General features: G+C 42.4%; 3 protein-coding genes across 6 annotated transcripts; all 3 read right to left on the reverse strand.

Annotated features, from left to right (window-relative positions):
- Positions 1 to 470: 470 nt before the first annotated feature.
- On the reverse strand, positions 471 to 7,143 carry LOC113132913 (troponin I, fast skeletal muscle-like). 4 transcript variants are annotated; one of them, XM_026311356.1, is made up of 7 exons: positions 7,036 to 7,143; positions 3,530 to 3,565; positions 3,293 to 3,329; positions 3,070 to 3,198; positions 2,809 to 2,898; positions 2,498 to 2,674; positions 471 to 1,164 (listed from the first exon to the last, which is right to left on the reverse strand). In XM_026311356.1, the coding sequence occupies exons 2-7, from the start codon at positions 3,538 to 3,540 to the stop codon at positions 1,084 to 1,086; spliced, it is 525 nt and encodes a 174-aa protein (XP_026167141.1). In that variant the 5' UTR covers positions 3,541 to 3,565; positions 7,036 to 7,143; the 3' UTR covers positions 471 to 1,083. The 4 variants fall into 4 exon arrangements, with proteins under 4 accessions (XP_026167141.1, XP_026167142.1, XP_026167143.1 ...); XM_026311357.1 differs by having other exon boundaries at positions 3,530 to 3,577; positions 7,036 to 7,134; XM_026311358.2 differs by having other exon boundaries at positions 3,530 to 3,577; positions 7,009 to 7,071.
- Positions 7,144 to 9,541: 2,398 nt separating this feature from the next.
- Positions 9,542 to 10,718, reverse strand: LOC113132920 (troponin I, fast skeletal muscle-like). Its single transcript, XM_026311368.2, has 4 exons — positions 10,590 to 10,718; positions 10,249 to 10,338; positions 9,939 to 10,115; positions 9,542 to 9,637 (listed from the first exon to the last, which is right to left on the reverse strand). The coding sequence occupies exons 1-4, from the start codon at positions 10,710 to 10,712 to the stop codon at positions 9,542 to 9,544; spliced, it is 486 nt and encodes a 161-aa protein (XP_026167153.1). The 5' UTR covers positions 10,713 to 10,718.
- A 5,002-nt stretch (positions 10,719 to 15,720) lies between these two features.
- On the reverse strand, positions 15,721 to 19,719 carry LOC113132904 (uncharacterized). The gene is made up of 4 exons (XM_026311340.2): positions 19,107 to 19,719; positions 18,938 to 19,018; positions 18,256 to 18,440; positions 15,721 to 18,152 (listed from the first exon to the last, which is right to left on the reverse strand). The coding sequence occupies exons 1-4, from the start codon at positions 19,192 to 19,194 to the stop codon at positions 17,271 to 17,273; spliced, it is 1,236 nt and encodes a 411-aa protein (XP_026167125.1). The 5' UTR covers positions 19,195 to 19,719; the 3' UTR covers positions 15,721 to 17,270.
- Between the last annotated feature and the right edge of the window lie 924 nt (positions 19,720 to 20,643).

Genomic DNA, 20,643 nt, shown 5'->3' on the forward strand with positions numbered 1-20,643 from the left:
ACTTCACGACTCACCTTTTGTTCTTTCTGGAAAAAGCCTCAGACGTCCCCGTTTATAACGTTAAACAACAAATAATATAAATTTAAACCGATTCAATATGAGCTTAAATTTTTAATTATTACAGATATGTTAAGATGCTTCTTCTCCACAGTTTGAATAGACACAGCTCTCTGCTCTCTGCCACAGGAAACACTGGTTTATTATCTCTGCTGTGAAAGACCATCAGCTAACACACAGAAATATTTAAAAAGGCAAAAACTAACTTTATGGTTCATGTTCTGTGGCCCCATATATGTCAAAAGGCATCTAAGTTCTCATTAAAGGCTAAATGCTGTTAAGCTGCGTGAATATGAAGCAGTTAGAGACTAAACTGTGCAGGATGGAAAGATGAACAATATGTTTATTTTTCTGACTCTGAAGCTTCTTGTGTGAAATAGAAGAGCTGTTCACAAATTCAACGAGACCTTGGACAAGATGAACATGGAGCTTTTGCATTTAATGTGACAGCAGCAGGATGAGAAGAGTACATCACATTTGAGTTGGAAGAGCTTAGAAAAGGTGACATGATGTTTAGATCAGACTGAATGATGCTTCTGCAACAGGAGCTGGATTCGAATGACTGAAGTCTTTTTGTAACACTTAGACCTTTTTGGTTTTTGTTCTTGTGGAAACATTTGGATGCAGGAGCATAAATCAGCCTTTACAGAAGAAAAGCAGGTTTGATTCACTAACATCAGTACAAATACATCACAGTACAGTGTCGATACTGTCGCAGGCAGGAGGCAGCTTGGACTGGAGAGTTGTTTCCAAAGTGAAATATCTGAAAAGGACAGAACTAAACAAAAACCTAATTCTGCTTCATCTACTGAACAAGGAGCAGATTAAAGCCATTTATCACATAAAGCATCAGGATCCTTCTCTCACCATCTTTATGTTCACACTATAGATCAGCAGCTCCTCTGTTTGTTAAAGTGAACGGTCGGTTTATTTCAGATATGCAGCACTTTGGAAGAAAACTCTGCAGCTACAAAGACATCAGACCTGAACTCTGTTCTGAGAATCACTTTTAAGATCAGATCACGTTTAACTATCGAACATCTTCTTCCTGTCAGACTTGTCTTCAATGTTCTTACGCCAGTCTCCCACGTCACGCAGCTGCTTGTCCTGTGAACACAGACGGTGATTTTAGTTTAGAGTAGTGACCTGTTTAATGGCGACGCATAAAAACTGATGTTAGAAATTATAAATAACCAAAATATCAAGTTTGTCGCAGCTTTAACATCAATAAATGTCACATCAATGTTCTCAGAAAGTTTGATTTCTCTTAGTATTTTCATTTTCCCAGTGGTGGAAACTACTTTGAGTATTTCCATGTAGTACTACTTCATTCTTGGACTTCACTACTTGTCAGAGCCAACAAAATACAGTCTGATCATCAAACTTTATTGATCCCCCAAATTAGAAGTATATAAGGTAGTTAACGTCAGCTACCCGGCGGTATATGAAGTACTTCAAATCAGAAGTATATAAGGTAGTTAACGTCAGCTACCCGGCGGTATATGAAGTACTTCAAATCAGAAGTATATAAGGTAGTTAACGTCAGCTACCCGGCGGTATATAAAGTACTTCAAATCAGAAGTATATAAGGTAGTTAACGTCAGATACCCAGCGGTATATAAAGTACTTCAAATAAGAAGTATATAAGGTAGTTAACGTCAGATACCCAGCGGTATATAAAGTATTTCAAATTAGAAGTATATAAGGTAGTTAACGTCAGCTACCCAGCGGTATATAAAGTACTTCAAATTAGAAGTATATAAGGTAGTTAACGTCAGCTACCCAGCGGTATATAAAGTACTTCAAATTAGAAGTACATAAGGTAGTTAACGTCAGCTACCCAGCGGTATATAAAGTACTTCAAATTAGAAGTATATAATGCTTTGGATACTTCACATACTTTTGGACATATACTGCAGTAACATTTTGAATGCAGGACTTTTACTGGGAACAGAGGATCTGAACACTGTGGTATTACTACAGTTACTGCAGTAATACACAGACCAGTATCACTGTCCTTAAAAGATGATGATCACAGATCAGATCTTATCTTCATGAACCTGATCCTGGTTTCTGTGGGATGTTTGTTCTTACTAAAGTTAGAAATGGAAACATGACATCAGTTATTTGTTTTGTTTTTTTCAACAAAACAGTATTAGGTCTGGACAGTACTCTGTGGTACTGACCCAAATATTACTGCATGTCGCCATCAAATGTCTGGTTAGATTAAGACTCTTTGGACATATTAGTTCCTAAGTGAAACCTTAAGTTGATCTATTTCAGACTATTAGATGTTCGATGTTCCTGTAGGTCTGAATTTGGGCAGAACTAGAAAACAAGTTCAGACCCTGTTCCCAGAGTTCAGCCTCACAATAAGTCCAGGCTGTAATAAACAGCAGCTACCTTAACCCCCGTCTAAAGACCTGATGAAGCTCCTCACCTCCTCCTTCACCTCCTTCTTGACCTGCTTCAGGTTGGCCCTCAGGTCCATGTTGACTGTGTGTTTGGAGCCCAGCAGAGCCTTGAGCATGGCGTCAGCGGACATACGCACCTTCTTCAGGTGAGGCCTCTTGAACTTTCCTCTCAGATCCACAATTTTTATGTTGAGGTCTTTGACCTGTGTGTGTGTGTGTGTGTGTGTGTGTGGGGGGGGGGGGGGGGGGGGGGTGTCAGGACAGAAGGAACGATTATTAAAAAGTAATTGATCACATGTGATGACCGGACGAGAGCAGAGAGCTGCTGTGGTCTCACCTCATTCAGAACCATGTCCAGCTTGAACTCTATGGAGTATCTCTCCTCTTCACTGGCGTCAACCTGCTCATGCAGCTTCTTGCAGAGTTCCTGGACAGAACAGACGTTTTTGTTGGTTTTGCTGGAAATATTTATATTTATGGCCTTTGATTGGAGTAAAACTTGTAACAGTGTACTTTTCCACAGTGGTACTGATACTAATAAACTGAGTCAGACCCAGAAATGACCCTGAGAGCGGTCGGGTCCTGCTTGTGGCCTCACCAGGAGCTCTTCCTTGGAGTACGGCAGCTCCAGAGGAGGACATTTCCCCGCCAGGAACTTCTCCCTCTCCTCAGTCTTCGATGTGGCTTCGGCCTCCAGCAGATTAGTCGCCACCACCAGCATACAGCTCTGTGGATTCCATCAACTCTCAGTACATTTGACTCAAATTTCAGGGCAAACAAAAGAAAAACAGCAGCAACTCTGCCGTGTATCCATTTCTTACTTTCAGCGTATGCTTACGCCTTGCAGACAGTCTTTTCCTGCAGATAGAAACACAACACGCGAGTCGGACGGGGCCATAATCTTAGAAATCTATTATCTTTGTTTACTGAATCTAACTTTAACACATGGATCTGCTCTCTCGACAGACCCGATTTGATGATGCTGATAAATCCGACACAAATACGACTTTACATGAATCTGTTTATTAACACAACCTACTGATTAACGGTGTACTCACTCAGAGGCCATGTTAGCTGCAGGATCCTGATCCTCCCTGGTAGAAAACCAGTAAAAAAAAAACACAGAGAGAAAATATTAAAAGTCTGATTTTACCTTTTGAATTCTGACTAAAACGTTGTTCAGTTCCACACACAATAAGTCACGGTCCCCTCTGCTGTTTATCGATGCATTTATTTGGTCTATTAAGTCCCTGGATTCACTGGTACTGGGAATGTGTGTTGTTGTTATGACTCCTGGGGCCCAGTCAGTCGTGCTTTGAGTGTGTGTTGCTGCTGAACTGAGATTTTGAGATTTTCTAACTTTCCATACCTGTGAGTGTTTATAAGACTTTGTTGGGACAGAATAACATAAATAATCCTCTTCCTGTGTATTAACATGGCCTCTACCTCTGGCGCCCAACAAAGGAGACTAATGGCATCTCCTCAAGACTCTTTTTACTGAATGAAACTGTAAACTCTAAATCGGATGCTGCTCCCGATACGTGACCTCAGTCTGAACAGAGAAATCAGATTTCATGTGGCTTTTCTGCAGACAGTCTGGTCCTGAGTATAAACAGATTCCAGTGTCCCACAAACGGGCTGTAAGTGAAGAGTTAAACTCCACGTCTTCTCTCCTGCTGCAGAAACTCACCTCTCACACTGGATCAAGTTAATTCTATCTTAAGACCTGATGTTTATTTCCAGGAACGAAACTTTGTAATCCAGTCCGGGTTAATGGCTTAAAGGAGCATACTGTTATTTTTAGCTGAGAGGCTCAAGGGACTCAGGTCCAACTCCAGACTGAAATATCTGAAGGACCACTGGAGAGATTGGTATAAAGGTTTGTTCTAACGTTTACAGACAAACGAGGACAGCTCATTATTTTGGTGATGGGTTTATACAAACATCACAACAGATTAGACTGATGTGAATGTTAGCAGACAGTTCAGTCAAGATGCAGGACCAGGTTTTCAGCCTTATAATGATTTCAGAGCGGACTTGTGTTATCTAATGTGTCTCCAGAACAAAACATGGAGGTGGACCATCATCCTCAGCTGGAACAACTCAGCAGTAGACGAAATAAGCAGCACGAGGTAAACCTGGAAATAAAGTCTTAGTTTGCTCTCACTGGCTCCTGAAGGTCAGTAAATGCACCTCACGGCCCCTGAGAAGGGTAAATAAGGACAACTGTTCTCTCCTGGGGCCCTCTCAAACTGGATTAATGCTAACATGCTGTGAGCTAACACTGTAAACACAGTATAATAAGATGCTAAATAAAGGTGTAGTAAAACCCTATCATGTTAGATGGTAAGTATTAGCCTGATAACATGGTAGGTGCTAGCATGCTGTGCTAACATGCTAAAACATAAATATCTGTAAATGCACTGAGCTTTGGATCATTACACTTAGCCTGCTAAACATTAGCATGTTGCTATGCTAAGGATAGACAAGAAAATAAGCCAGCAAGTTCAAATCAGCGTAAGTGCACCCATGCTGACGACACACATCGTAGTAAACATCATGTTTTCTGATGTTCCCAACAACAACAACAACAACAACATGACGTTCACTGAGCCGACTCAACCTGATCTCCGTTTGATAAGAGAGAAATTAAATAATAACAGAAATAGAAGTGATGCAGTTCATGATTTGTGCAAACCAACATCCTCTGTCTCTAACTTAGACTCAGTCCTGTCCCCGTACCATCAGCACAGACTGTAGCAGGGTGGACATCGAATAATATCAACTGGTTTCCAAATTGGAAAACTGCCGAAAAAATCGACTTTTAATTGTAGTAGATGGACATCGAGAGGATAAACAGCACCAACAGAGCAGCCAAACATCATCTCCATCGTCTTTATTGGCCTCTAAAGCTTCATTCACACGACTTCACGTTCGGTTTTTGAAAAAACACTTTATCCTAAAAATATTTGGGCTTTTTGTTTGAAGAATTAATGAAAGTATAACCAGCTACCTGAATGTTTGCAGACTCATTTTCAGTCAGTTGACTAATTGTTTACCTGACTGACTGTTGCAGCTCCTAAACAAACACACTTCTGTGTGCACATATACCCATATATATCAACCTACTGATTATACACACACACTTGAAATAAAACCAAAGCTGCTCAATAATAAAGCAGCTCGAGCTCTGTGGCTCTGAGGCCAGACAGTTGCTGCCTGTCATGTTTAGGGGCGGTGACGGAGTAGCGGATTAGGACTCTATTCCTGGAGTCACAGCTGTTGCGAACGTCTTCATTATGGAGAAAAAACACTGACAGCAGGCTCGTCTTAGAAGAAAAGACATCTGACAACCAATGCAGGCATCCTAAAACACCAAGCTGGCCCACAAACAAGTGGCCATAACAGGGATGGGGGGGTCCTCCAGGGCTGGCAGGATATTTTTGGACACATGAAACTCTGCAGACATTTCAACATGTTGCTCTGGAGATGGAATAATATCTGCACGGTTAAATTTGGGCCCTGATTTGTGTCTTTAGTGAGTGTGTGTGGGTGCTATGGGCAGGACTGGCTCTGGAGGGAGGGTGCAAGGATTCACGGTAACACAACACCGCAGAACATCCCAAAGATGTGAGAGCATATGGTAAAAATAACTCGCTGCTGCTCTGGCCTCAGATGCACATAGAGTTAACAGCCAGAAACACAGAGACAAGAAGGGACAAAGGCTTTTAAATGTCTGAAAGAGAAAACAGACCCCTGAAAGGAAGTGTGTCCGGGAGCAGACGAGTACGGAAACAGACCAAAGACCAGAACAAAAATCAGAGCAGGATACTCTTCTGTGGTAGAAGTTTAATAAAAGATGAATTAAAGTTTTATCGGTGTCAAACATGCAGTTGAGTGTAACGTGAAGTCGGAGACTGAGGTGTTCCTCTAAACTCTCAGCGCTGACAGAAAGATAAACACTGAGGGATCCATTTCCACGCCGAGGCCCTGTAGTGGTGTAGCCTTTCAGCGCCCCACATCTCCACACCGTACATCAGCGCTTTGCCACCGCAGCAGTGCGAGCCCATGTCCAAGCACTTCTAAACTGAGACGAAAAACTACTCCTGTAACCTTTGAAACCCAGAAAAGGTCACAAGGGTCAGTTAATGCCAAAGCAAAACCCACTACAGGCTGTGGAACCTGCTAAAACTGAGTTAACGCTTGATTGCTATGAAACAAATATTTAACATCAAACAGCCATGAGCCTGCAGCATTTCACCATCACTACAAACTGATCGAACTGATCGACACCTCGTCAAAGAGCAGATCTCACTTCACATCGTCTCATCAGCACATGAACAAATGTCAGACAGTCAGAAACAGCTCTGAGACCGAAGGTTTCAACGTAAACAGAAATATTCTTGCACACATGAATTTTTTTTCTTAATTTGAAGAAACTAAAGAAAAATCTGCCAACAACATGTCGACATGCAGAGGACGTGCATGCAAGCAACAAAGACATCACATGCTTCTAGGCTTCATCCACTAAACTCACTGAAAGAGTCTCAGAGGGAGTTCTTACTTGGACTGAGCAGAGCTGTCGGCCTGTTAGAGTCACAGATACACACCGAGTCCCAGGCAGTCCAAGTGTTAAGAAGGTATATATTGCAATCTCTGATAGCCCTTTAAATCCTCCACTTTCTCTTTATGGAAGTGGACCACTAGTCAAACCAATGAGCTGGCAAGGTCATGAAATACAGTACAGTGTCATCTGCCCCCTTTCTCGCCTCGCCTCATTATAAATAACCCGCCCTTTAAGATTGTTATCGGTATTATCTTAGCTCCTGACAGACACGACGCAGGGAAGTGATTAGAGCGCACAGGCGTTTGGTGATCAACACTTCATATGTATTTATACAGACACAAGTCATTTAGAGATTTGAGATATAGCAGGGAAACAGTGGGTGAAGTCTGTGCCAGCAGATCAGCAAAAAGACAGATCAATATATTGTGTCGATTCATTAATTAATCAACTGTAGAGACAATTCATCTCCAAGTATTTCATCATTATGTTACATTTAAGTTTAATCCTGTGTTTTCATAAATTCTCCTGAAGCTTTGGCTGCTGATTCCAGTGAAGTCTGTGGAGACACTATGAGGCTCTTGCCTTGTGTGTCTGCTCCAAAAGTCACTTTACAAAAACCGAATCTCTTCCTGTGCCTCTTCCTGCAGTAAAACAGTTGGGAGTCACAGCTTTTAGATTTTGGTGGTGGGGCAGCTCATTCCTTTAAATCTGGACTAGATGTTGGGACTTTAGAGACAAAACTGAAGGAAACCAAACTCACGTGTTTTCACAGCCAGTGATCTGGATGAGAATCAGCTGCACAGCTGAAACATAAGAAGCGAAACTGTAAGACAGAGCAAATGATTTTGTGTGGATGTAAACACGATTATTAAAAAGAAAAACAGTTTTACAACCACTTACCTCAGATCAGTTCCTGAACTGGTCATCTCTGAACAGGATTTCATTCATATCTTTGTCAATAAAAGTCTGAAAATAAATATTTAGTGTGACATTTTTCAGTATCAACACATACAAGACGACGCATCAGTTTGAGTTTTAAGTTTCTGTCGATCTGAGACCATTAGAAGCTTTTCACACCAAAAAACACAGTGTGACCTGGACTCTGTCTTTTTTTTGTTCTGCAGTGATTCATTTGTGTTAACAAGCTGCATCTGTGCAACAGCAGCTACCAGCGTCTGGAAGAGCTGACAGAAAACAACCAGAGACACGGAAGGACTACGAGGACAAAGCAACCAGACACGGAAGGACTACGAGGACAAAACAACCAGACACGGAAGGACTACGAGGACAAAACAACCAGACACGGAAGGACTACGAGGACAAAACAACCAGAGACACGGAAGGACTACGAGGACAAAACAACCAGACACGGAAGGACTACGAGGACAAAACAACCAGACACGGAAGGACTACGAGGACAAAACAACCAGACACGGAAGGACTACGAGGACAAAACAACCAGACACGGAAGGACTACGAGGACAAAACAACCAGACACGGAAGGACTACGAGGACAAAACAACCAGAGACACGGAAGGACTACGAGGACAAAACAACCAGACACGGAAGGACTACGAGGACAAAACAACCAGAGACACGGAAGGACTACGAGGACAAAACAACCAGAGACACGGAAGGACTACGAGGACAAAACAACCAGAGACACGGAAGGACTACGAGGACAAAACAACCAGAGACACGGAAGGACTACGAGGACAAAACAGAGATTCAAGTTGAGAAACGAAGGGACAAACCAGTTTGCAGCAGCAAACACATTTGGGAGGAAACGTAAAGCACCTTCATCTGGAAAGTTGCAGAAATGTTGATTCTGATCATGGCAGTAAAATCTTCACGTACTTCATTTGTTTTCTGCTAATTATTATAGTTATTACAGTACAACATCCACATGTAGTCAAACTATTGGACACTCACAGCACCTGGTGAAGGTCAGGGAACAAAAGTCACGTCAGACACAACATGTTCAACCTTAACCAAAGTTAAACCTGTTCCCTAATCCACAGGGGGGACTCTGGGTGTGAACCCTGATGTCCGGTGGACCAGTCCTGGGCTTTGTCCACCCATCGTGCAGGTCAGTCGCAATATAGACACTGAATTCCTACATGTCCAGCTGGTTGGTTTCCTTAACGTTAGCACTCAATTCGTTTTTCTAAACAAAGAACTGTCAGTGTTCATATTCTTTAACGAATCACAGAATTAATATTAGCTGATGGCTAATAACTAATCAACCTGATGAATATATCTAATAAATATTTAATATTTATATTTAATAAACATCCTGTTGTGTTTTCAGTGTTTACAATATATATGTGCAGCTCCAAGTAGACATGACAAAACGACTCTATCAGCAGGTGGAGCTTGTTTATTTAGTGGATCTTTCTACAGCTTCATGGTGGTTCAAACTGGATTTGTGCTGCCTAAATGAAACCAGTCTAAATTGAGACTTCTGTAAAGAGCAAGTCAAGTTGTTGCCAGATACACTGATTTAAGCCTCTGCCTCAAACATCTTCTTCCTCCCATCCATGCCAGATTTGTCTTCGATGTTTTTACGCCAGTCGCCAACGTCACGCAGCTCCTTGTCCTGAAACACCAAAACAGGCAAAACCCACAGCTGGATTATTAAACCTGAGTCACATATTCAGATGCAAATGGATGAGATGAAAAACAGTGACAGCTAATGATAAAGCTGGAATCAGATTTATCTTCCCCTCACTTTTTGTTTACATCGTGTATATCTGCAGTTTGTGTGGAAACAGTTACTGCTAATTAAAGGATGGTGGCACCTGCAAACTTTGTTGGAGGTGGATGGAAGCATCTAAACAAGAAGATGCAAACGGATTTCTAAAACCTGTATAAATAAAAAAACCCTGCCAGCTCCTCACCTCCTCCTTCACCTCCTTCTTGACCTGCTTCAGGTTGGCCCTCAGGTCCAGGTTGACTGTGTGTTTGGAGCCCAGCAGAGCCTTGAGCATGGCGTCAGCGGACATACGCACCTTCCTCAGGACGGGCTTCTTGAATTTACCGATCAGGTCCTGAACTTTGATCTTCAGGTCGTCGATCTGGAAGGTGAAGACCAGAGTCCACAGTGGATCCACAGCAGCTCGTTACAAACAGTACAAATATCCAGATGTAGATCAGAACATTTGGGAGCCTCTGAAGGTTCAGGATGGTCAGTAATTTGATAGAACCGACCTCCTTGTTGCATTTTCTGACTTTGAACTCCAGGTCGTATCGCTCCTCATCGATCACATCGATCTTGTGGTGAATCTCCCTGCACAGCTCCTGAACACAAACACAGGTCACAACACTAAAATAACACACAGTGGACAATATCAGCTAAATCAGTGACGGCTCCTACTGGTACTATATGTACTACAAATATTTTTACTGCACATAAAAACTGAAAATACTGCAGAGGTACGTTCTAAATACTGATCACAGCCTCCAGGTATCCATGATGTCCAACCTGTAAACCCTGTGGCCTGTATCAGAACATATGTTCCTGTTTTCATGGCTGTTGGTTTTTGACAAACCTGCAGCTCCTGCATGGTCCTGGGCATGGACAGAGGAGGACAGTTCTCAGCCATGTACCTCCTCCTCTCCTCCTCTCGCTCCCTCTCCTCCTCCTCCAGTATACCTTTGGCAATGGAGAGCATCAAACTCTGCCAAAAATGAATGAAAGCACATGTCAAACATTTGTAGGCAAGTTTTCAGCTGTTCACACTGGAAAATGAGCTGTAAGAAGAAATTTATCGGAGTTTTGTTGCCAGTTGGAGGAACTCGACCCTCAAAACATTTGTTCTTGTTCTTTGCTACAACTTTACTTTGCTAAACAAACATGCAATATTTTACCTTCAGATGTTGCTTGCGACTCGAAGACACCTTTTTCCTGGGAAGAACATAAGATTTTCTCATGAATTCTGATTCAAATGAAAGAAACATGAGTCTAGAAAGTTTTTTATAATCGATAATTTCTATTGGAAACATGCAAAATTTTCCAAAACTGTAGAACTCAATAAAAGAATAAATGGTTTTAATATTTGATTGATATTTTAAATAATTACATAAAATAGTTTCTACATGTTTGAGTATCTCATTTAGAAGTTTAGACAAATAGATAAATGAATTACTCACTCTGACATCTTGGTGTTTTTTTTTCACACTGCAGAAAAACATGACAATTTCCATTTTGGATCAATCACTTAAGATTAAGACAAACAGAAGAATCAGTGAATCTTTGTCATGTTTTCATAAGTGGGTATTTATTAACTGTTAACTACACGGTGTTCAGCTAAAACAGTCACAGGCTGAGGAGGATCAGGACAGAAACGCTTCAGTGTTTCTGAAATAACATCACTTAGAAGAAACACGACACTGACTCGAGCATCCACGGTCCACCTCAAGGAAAAACCTCTTGTCTAAATTAGGACAAGGATCGGGGGTCCAGTTGCCCCCCGTCCCTCGGGCATCCCAGCCATGAAAGATGTGTCTTATGAAAGATTATCAGGAAACACCTGATACCTCCTCTGTTGGTACAAACATCTCTGACATGACTGAGCCGTTACTCGTGTTCTCTGAAAATATAGACGAGGCAGAACAATCCAGAGCAACAATCACTAGATGCAAACAGAAAACACGACTAAAGGCTCATCTGTTTTACCACAATGTTTCAAAGACGCCATAACAAAACAGGAGCGTTACCAAACCACAAAAAAAATTTAATCAGACCGTTTTTTTTTAAAAAAACACATGTATCATTTAACATTTAAAAACATAAAAATACACTTAATGATTTCAAATAAATCCAAATTATACTATGTTAATATTGAATTGTATAACAGTAGATTATATTTTATATTGTATATAATATAATTTGTTCTATTATTATTAGAACTTCATACCTACCTATAAAAAAAAAATCATGGTTTAAACAATTTTATAATTTCATGATATTAGGGATTCAACTCTGGATTTTCTACTGATGGCAAAAAACAAAAACCTAATTATCCCTCATATTCTTTGACGCTATAAGAACATACCTAACAAAAGTTAGCAATATAAATCAGAGTATCGTCAGCATAAGGACGTATGTTAAAATTTGAACTTTTTTTAAAGTTAGGTCCTAAATAAGTTTCCTGAGTAATGACTGAACTTTACCAGCCAGACAAGAGCTGCAGACTTAAACAGCCACATGTAGCTCATTATTAAATATACAGTAAAAACCATTTATGAATGTATTTGTAAATATAATAGAACATATGAGACATATACAGTATCAACACATACAAGAACAAATTCTCAAAGTATTTGGTTTTACAAGCTCGTATGAACATGCATGCAGATGTGAGCAAACCAGGACTCTGTGACACATTAAATCTATTCAAACCTTCTGTGATGACACAGGGATAAACATTGAGATATCACTTTCCACTTACACCAACACACCTCATCACACTGCACTTCACACCCACAGCTCCAACCGCTTCAACCATAAAATGAACATCCAAAAACTCCTCAGCCGACATCACCGGCTTCATCACCCTGCAGCTGCAGCCCCCAACTGTTGGCCGCTTGTTTGACCAGCATTTCAGTAACAGAATCCATGCTTAAAGAAGAGCTCAGAAACCACCAAAAACCTTATTTACTGGAAGGAGCTCCATCACATCAGGACCACAAAGACGAAATGATTTCTCACCTTTTGGCTGGTGATGGAAACAGAAGGGAGCAACAGAAATGGGTACTGGCTCTGTTTTGGAATTATAAGTTGGTATATATTGCATTCCCCAAAGGCGAAGGAAACCCCGTCTTTCTCTTTATGGAAGCCAATTTTCTCACAGACCAATGGGCTCACCAGCACTGGAAATGTTATATCTGACCTCCCCCTCCACCATCCGTCTATTATAAATAACCCCCGACCCTTTAGATTGTTTCTGCGATTGCTTTATTCCTCTGACCCCCCCAGAAAAGAGAGAACCTGGAGGTGAAAGCAAGGAAGCGTGGACAAAGAGAAAATGGGTCAACTAATACCTTATTCTCACATATGACCATGCTGGGCCTGCTGTACAGAAGACTGGCTCTGAAGCCGTCTGTCGGTAAAGGAGCCCAGGGAGCGGCGGTGATGAAAGCTGAGGGCACAGCAGGTGGAAGGAAATAGTTTCAAGACAGTCACTTAAGATTCAAAATGGACGTTATTAAGAAGCTGCTAACAGAATAGAAAAACAAGAGGAGGAGAAACAGAAGAAATTACTCTCAGCAAAAGGAAAAACTGCAGAAAAATGACTAATATTTTGTAACATGATAATATTAAGACTGTTTAGACTGATGCGTCACTGTGTAAGTTGTAATCTACTGTGCTGTTCAGTGTTCAGCGTAGTCCAGCAGTAATCGCTCTTGGGGCTGGTCCTCCTCCAAAGTACATGTACTAGTACTCCTTAACACCTGGAAACTATGTGTAAAATCAGTGGAATTACCCTTTAAATGCCGAGCCAGTCCAAAACACAGAACATCAAAAAGCATCAATGCGTCCTTGTGAAACCTGGAAAACTAACTAGCAGGTACTTTGGCAGGTTCCTTACTACACTGACAGAGAGTTAAACACAGTTTACATCCTTTTCTGTCTTATAGTCTAACCACTTCCTGCTGGTCTTCAGGACTGCAACATATTTTATTTTGAAATATTCGGCCTAACTCAGTAAGACAACACCAAAACAACCGTTAGTTACATCGTCATCTTTAATATTTCAACAGTACAAATCATATCTGACTTAAGAAACATGACATGAGAAACACATCGCTTCACATTTCGAAACATCATATTGATTGAGAACATTCGGGGCCACTGAGAAATCACCTGAGAGAACAAGTTAGAAAATCTAATCGGTCTGATATGACTTTGGAGCGTTTACAACTAGAGATTAAAGAAAATATGCCGACACTGTCTACTATAGCTTCTGGTATGAGCATCAAAACATCTGCTGAGATATACGTCATCCTCTTCAGTCCCATCACCACTTGTCATAGTACAACACTGGAACTGTTCACTAATAAAAGCAAATATACTACAGCAAGAACCACTTTATACACAAATGTCATGTTCCTACAGCCCAAAATAAAAACAAAAAACAGTCCTACATTTTACAACATATTGACAGAAGGTAAAGTGATACCAAGTGTGCAAATGCCACCGAACGGTCACGATACGACTCCAAATGAAGGCACCAAACTCGTAGCTTCCACCCTCACACCTCCCCCCACCCCCCCGCTTCACATTAGGACTGAACTGTGCTGCTGGGGTTAACGTCACGGTGGTTAACACTGCCCCACACAGCTGATTCTCACAGAGGTTGTCCATGATCTACGGAAATATCAACATGAAAAGCACCAACAAAAACAAAAACAACTACCAGACAGCTGGAAATTGTTGACTGAAAATGACATAAACTGCTTGTTAAACTGAACCAAACTTTTAGCTGCTTAATTGAATCATTACTTACTAAGAGACAACATTTTAGCTACCAAACTGAACCATTATAAAAAGGGTAAATGGCTAATGTGAACCAGTTACCTTTAGGATAGCTTTATAGTTTAGATCTCTAGACCACGTGAAGAACCACATTACTTGTAAGTCTAATTTCATCTCGTCTTGTTATTTGAAGCTTAATTTTAAAACATTTTTTAAATTATTTAATGTTCCCCACGTTTCTTAAAACGTGACACACTTCAGTCTCGGATATGTTTTCAAGTTGTGAAATTTTTTTTTTTAACCTGTCAAGCTGTGATTTGCATAAACCTGTAGGACAGGTGTTTGTTTGGTAATGACCAGGCCCAGGCCAGAACTGGCAAGACAAAACATACTGGCACATTGTGGTGATTTTCTGTCACCTGATCATCAGCACCAAGTTCTCATTAGAAAAAAAAAAAAAGGTTACCTTCTAATTGTGAAGAACCAACTCAACAGAACACACTGATTCTCTTCATATGCAGCCTCATGCAGCCCTTGTGTCATTGCCAATATTGGGCCCCATCAACAGTCCTGTCCCCTGGACAAACAACATGAAGCAGATGAAGAAATGCTGCAGAGCAGAGCCCACATTCTGAACCTCAACACTAAACTGTCTTCTGGTTCTCATGTTGGGACAAAATCAGTATGCTCGGTCCTTCATGTAGTGTTGGGTCACCTGGACTATGCGTGTTCACATATTCACCAGCCACATGAGTGTAATCATATTAGGGCAACATCAATAATACCATACCAGACCAACCCATTTGTCTGTTTTATTTGGGAACGTTGGGCTGCATTACCCGATGCAGTCTACGTTCTAAAATAAGACAATTAATTAATTAATAATAAACTACAGATGTGAAGTTCTCTCTTCTTTCTGCACTCTTATACAAATAATCCTGAACTATAAAAAGACTTTTCTCATTACTGAACTGTGGAGTACTGCATATCAAAACCCTTTAAACATACTAACCCATAAAAAGACGGGAGGATTCATCGATTTTAGTCCATTTCTGAACCAAACACAAAATATTGTCTGGTTCCTGCTGCTGCAATGTGCAGATTTAACAGTTTTCTTACTGTAAACTGAATATCTTCGGGTTTGACCTGTAAATATGATGGTAATTATCTATAATTAAACGTTAGGATATTGTGTAATAATAAACTTGTCATTCATACCTAATATTTCTTCAGCTGTACTTCTACAAACCCAGTGATTCAAACAATATGAAATCAAAAGGTAGTTCTTTGCATTCTGGACAACCTCATAAATAGTGCAAAAGACACATCTTGCAGTGTAAACCCTGAATGACACTTCAGTGGCACTGATAAATACTGATAGTCCACAGAGATGCACTTCACCCGGCTTTACTGCATACGCTGAAGTCTAAATCCACAAAGCCACAGTCCGAGCAGCACCAGAGGCTTAACCAGACAAACTGTGGCTGAAAATGGGGCTACAGTCTTCCTCACAGAGGAGAGGTCGGGCCGATCAGCTTCCATCCGACCGCACAAACAACAGGAGCAGCTTAAATCGTGTCCATGTGCAAAGTTCCCTCTTGCGATAGAAACAGATTATAATCAGTAATGTAATCCAGTTAGTGGTGAAAGATCCAATGGTGACAAATCCTGTGGGTTTTAACATCACCGGAAACCAACTCCTTTGTTTTTTTTTTTTACCCCACTCACTAGAACAGCTACTACACCCAAACACCACTCTAACAGCAAAATAGATTTTAGGAAGAAAAACAAACCTCCAGGCAAATGAAGGAAAATTACTTTCTTTGCTGACAGATCTTTGCAGATTGTGTCAAAACTGATAGGAAACAGTTCAAACTTGGCATCGGACTTTTCTAAAATGCATCTTACTCGACTTTTGATTTCATTTTCTGTTAAATTTTGAATTTATCTCCAGGGAGAGTGAAGCTTCTTTTAATCTGGGCTCAGGAAGAGACTCACTTCACTTTAAAGGTACAGTGACGTTTATGACATTAGTGGTGCTGCAGGGCAGCGTTTTCATAAACAGGTCCCAGCTTTGTTTGCATCTTGTGCTCACTAAAGATGTGCACAAGAGCTGAGTAATGAAAACACGAGGTGCATGCAAGCACAACTGTGTCTGAACAGGGGCCTGCAGGGCAGCTGCAGATCCTGTGTGAATAACACGTAGAGTTTCATGTCACACATTAAGCTGCAGTTCAACCTAATCTGAAGACTGTTTTGACCATATGTGGCCACATTGATGATCAAGATGCATTTAGTGCCAGGTGTGAACTGGGCTGCGGACTAATGAGTAATTTCCCATCCTGTACTGGAGTGACATCAATAATCTCCTGAGATCTGCCCTGATAGAAAACAGCACTACAACAGCATGGCACAGAACTGAAGCAGGACTACATCAACCATACAGCCAACACTATTACATCTGTATACATTACAGTGAAGCCTTTTGGCTCTTCTGTTGTGCAAGGGGATTGGTGGGGGGGGGGGGGGGGGGGGGGGCAGCCAGGTCACATTAACAGGTCTGAAGAGGAAATACAACAATTTCATAATTTTACAACCACTGAACTCAAGTAGGGTCAATGATTTCCAGTTGACCAGTCCACAGGGAAAGTACAGCTGCCCTTAGTTGTCTCTAGGAAAATATCTAACACCGCGGGAGGATGGAGGAATAAAGACAGCCTTGAGCAGCAGCCGAGCATGTTGGGAAATCGAGTCAGGTCCATGCCACTCTGCGTGAGATGGCCTGTTTGAAGCACTCAGGGTCGACGTTGCCTCCGGGCCGTAGCGCCCTCTCCAGGCTCACCAGCACATTTTGGTGGCACTCCCTGATGTTGACCGGGTACTTGGCCCTCAGCAGCTCGTAGGCTGCAATCAGCCTCATGTTCTGCTTCACCATCAGGTACTGGATGATACACGTGGGCGCCAGGGAGAACCCATCCCGACAGTGGACCAGGACACGCTTCCTCTTCTCCGTGGAGGCGTTGATGCACTCATTGATGTCCTCAAAGCAGCGCTGCTTCAGGGCTGGGCCGTCGCCCAGGGCGTCCGGCACATCTCCAATGTCCACCTTGAGGCGGGACCAGCTGTGGCGGGTGCCGCGGGAGCAAGTGCAGGGTATGAGACTGAGGCTGGGGCCCAGTTCTCCTGGCACACTGCTCATGTCAATGATGCTGTCGATGTTGTTGCGGCACAGGGTGCGCCCATTGTACGCTGCGTTCAGGTTTCCGACATAAATGTAGTCCGTTACTTTAGAGATGACAGGTTCCGAATACTGGAAGTGTTCAGGGCCACTGGATTTAGGCTCAGGCGTATCGGGGGCCCTGGCTCCTGCCGGCCCTGTAGCTGCTCTCCTGCTGTAGTTACGCAACTTCTTGGAGCCGGAGCGGGACGGAGGGTTGGAGTCCGACTCTGAGCTGCTGTTCCAGGGTGGGGAAAAGAGAGAGAAGCGGCTGGAGGATTTGCTCTTGTTGAGGATCTCCACCGGGCTGGACAGGCCAGAGCTGGACGCTGTGGTGGAACCAGAGGCACAGAACAGAGATGCTCGCTCCAGAGAACCTGTGCTGCTGGCAGCTCCTGCACTGTGGGCCTGCTCCATCTGCAATAAATACATATTTACTCAACACAGACAATAGCGAACTCTGGTCTGGCATCTGGTCCTGACTCGACCCCAGATATAGTGCGAATATTTGTTCATGCACCTGAGCTTTGAGGTTGTTCTTCCACTCCTGCGTCTCCAGAGCTTTGAAGCGTCCGCTGCTGTCGGAGGAAACCGACATGCAGAGCGGCCGGTGAGCTCTGGGGGGGAGCTGGGGGGTGAGGGCCACGGGGACGGGCCTCGCATCGGTGGGCTCACTCCTACTCATCATTAGATTTGGACAGGAGCCTGGGACAGAGGAGGACATGTCTGAGTCAAATATACTGGTCTGTGGTGGATTCACCAGCGTATCTCACTGGCTCATCTGTGTTACATGTATTTGCCCCATACTTTTATACCCAAATCATCTCGAGTTTGCTAAACTTTGCTAATACTTCATTTTATCACGTCCTAATATCAGTTAAGGAGTACAATAGGAGTGAATGAGCCCCAGGTGCATGTCATACACTGTGCATGCCAATTAAACATAATGTACTTTTCCACATCTGTAATCCAGTCCAGGGTTAGAGGGCTTTTAATTTGCAAACACTAGTATTTAATAGTACTTAGTAATTCTAATGCTGCAAGTGAGACAGATAAAGGCCTGGCATCCTCTGCAGGTGAGGTAAATAACCTTTAAAATACTTGATCTGCTAAGGAGAAAAACATAAATATGCCTAATTAAAACATGTGAACAGTACAAGGCTCCTGCAGATTAGCATCAGATTTAACCCTTTCCCACCTACCAGCACATTCTGTGCGGGTGATGGACTGAATCTGCAGCGTGTTCTGGCTCTTCAACAGGCTCAGGAGGGTTCTCACCACACCTGCAGGACAGAGGTCACCTTTAATGCAAACTTTAATGCTTCGACGAGGAATGATTGTTGTTGATTACAGAGAAGACAGCAGCCTCACCGATCCTGCCATTCCGCCTGCAGGACACCTTTTTATCGAGCAGTTTGTGCGCACTCGGGTCTTTGCTCCACACTTCTTCGGCTTCCATGTTCCGCCTCCTGCAGACAGAGGCACAAAAACCCGCTCAGGCGGCCCGTCATGGTCAGCAAGCCGAGCAACCCTTCAGCTCCATGGGGCAGATTCAGACGGAGGTTAGCATCACCGGCTAACTTAGCCGCTAACAGCAGCCGGCTAGCTAAGCTAACGCAGCTCACGGTGTGGGAGTCATGTTGTTGAGCCGGAGGAGGCTCTTAGCCGTCGGTCACCTCTGCCCCGAGGGCGGAACTAAGGTCACAACGAACATACACACCGGAGAACGGGACTCGCATCCCGGCTGAAGCGCTGAACGTTAGCGAGCTAACCGCCGCTCGTTAGCATCGCCACCCGCCGTTTCCCGCTCATGTACAGGCACCGCAGGTCACCGCACATAAACAGAAACTACAGCAGCACTTTGCGGTGCCCGGCGGCCTCACAACACGCACTGACGTCGGTGACAAACGCCACAAATACGATAATTCAGGCGGAGCTCCGGGGACCAGCTGGCCGGCTACCAAGCAGCACCGCCCGCCCCGCGGCAGCATCGATGCGGTTTGTGCACAGGAGCACTCTTCACCCTGAACTCCACCCGCCCGGCGGCACAAAACCTCCTGACAGTCTCTAACAGTTCATGTAAAAAGTGTCTAAAATGAGGTTAATAAGGCTGAAAGTCCGTGTTTGTGTCTAACGGTAAAAAACAGAAGAGAATATGTGCGATCTTTGAGAGGAAAACTACCTTTAAGGTTCAGATCAGGGTAAAATGCCCAGATCACCGATCCTGCTCGATCACAGTACAGGCGTCTCCGACACGGGCGGATTCAGTCAAGTAATTCTGCACTTCACCGACGGCTGACGCAGAACACTAAACCTAACATCAGTCCAATATCAATAATAATAATAATATGTATAGTCAGATGTTTATTTGTGGCGTACAGATGCTCAGCAAGTGTAAATAATATAAATAATAAATAATATTTCTACTAAAAACGCATATCACATTACAATCAATTTCAATCCACACTGTTCACTAGAGATAAGATAACTTTTATTATCAGTGTTACTAAAGTATAAATCTGATTTGTTTTGTATGTAAGTTATATTTCATAAAAACCTTTTATTCAAAACAAATCAGATTTTTCCAACAGTAAAATAAACGTATTTATTCATTTGCAAACAGACCAACATTTCAATAAGGCTGTTTTCATTAGAATCATAAAACACTTTGTGCCGTTGTTGGTCCCTATTTGTTCCTACATTTTATAGTCCGCTACATGTTCTTCTGTCATTTTAGTGTTCCCTGTCTCACATGACGGCCTTTCAGAATGACCCAATAGCAGACATATATATTTTTTATATCAAACACACCAATGGCTTCATGAAAGTTTGCAATAGTGGAAATTTAGATGGTTCAAATTCATAAAACAAGAACTCATAAAATACTTTGACCATTAAATATAATTAA

The sequence above is a fragment of the Mastacembelus armatus genome, chromosome 6 (assembly GCF_900324485.2).
Source record: "Mastacembelus armatus chromosome 6, fMasArm1.2, whole genome shotgun sequence".
Taxonomy (NCBI): domain Eukaryota; kingdom Metazoa; phylum Chordata; class Actinopteri; order Synbranchiformes; family Mastacembelidae; genus Mastacembelus; species Mastacembelus armatus.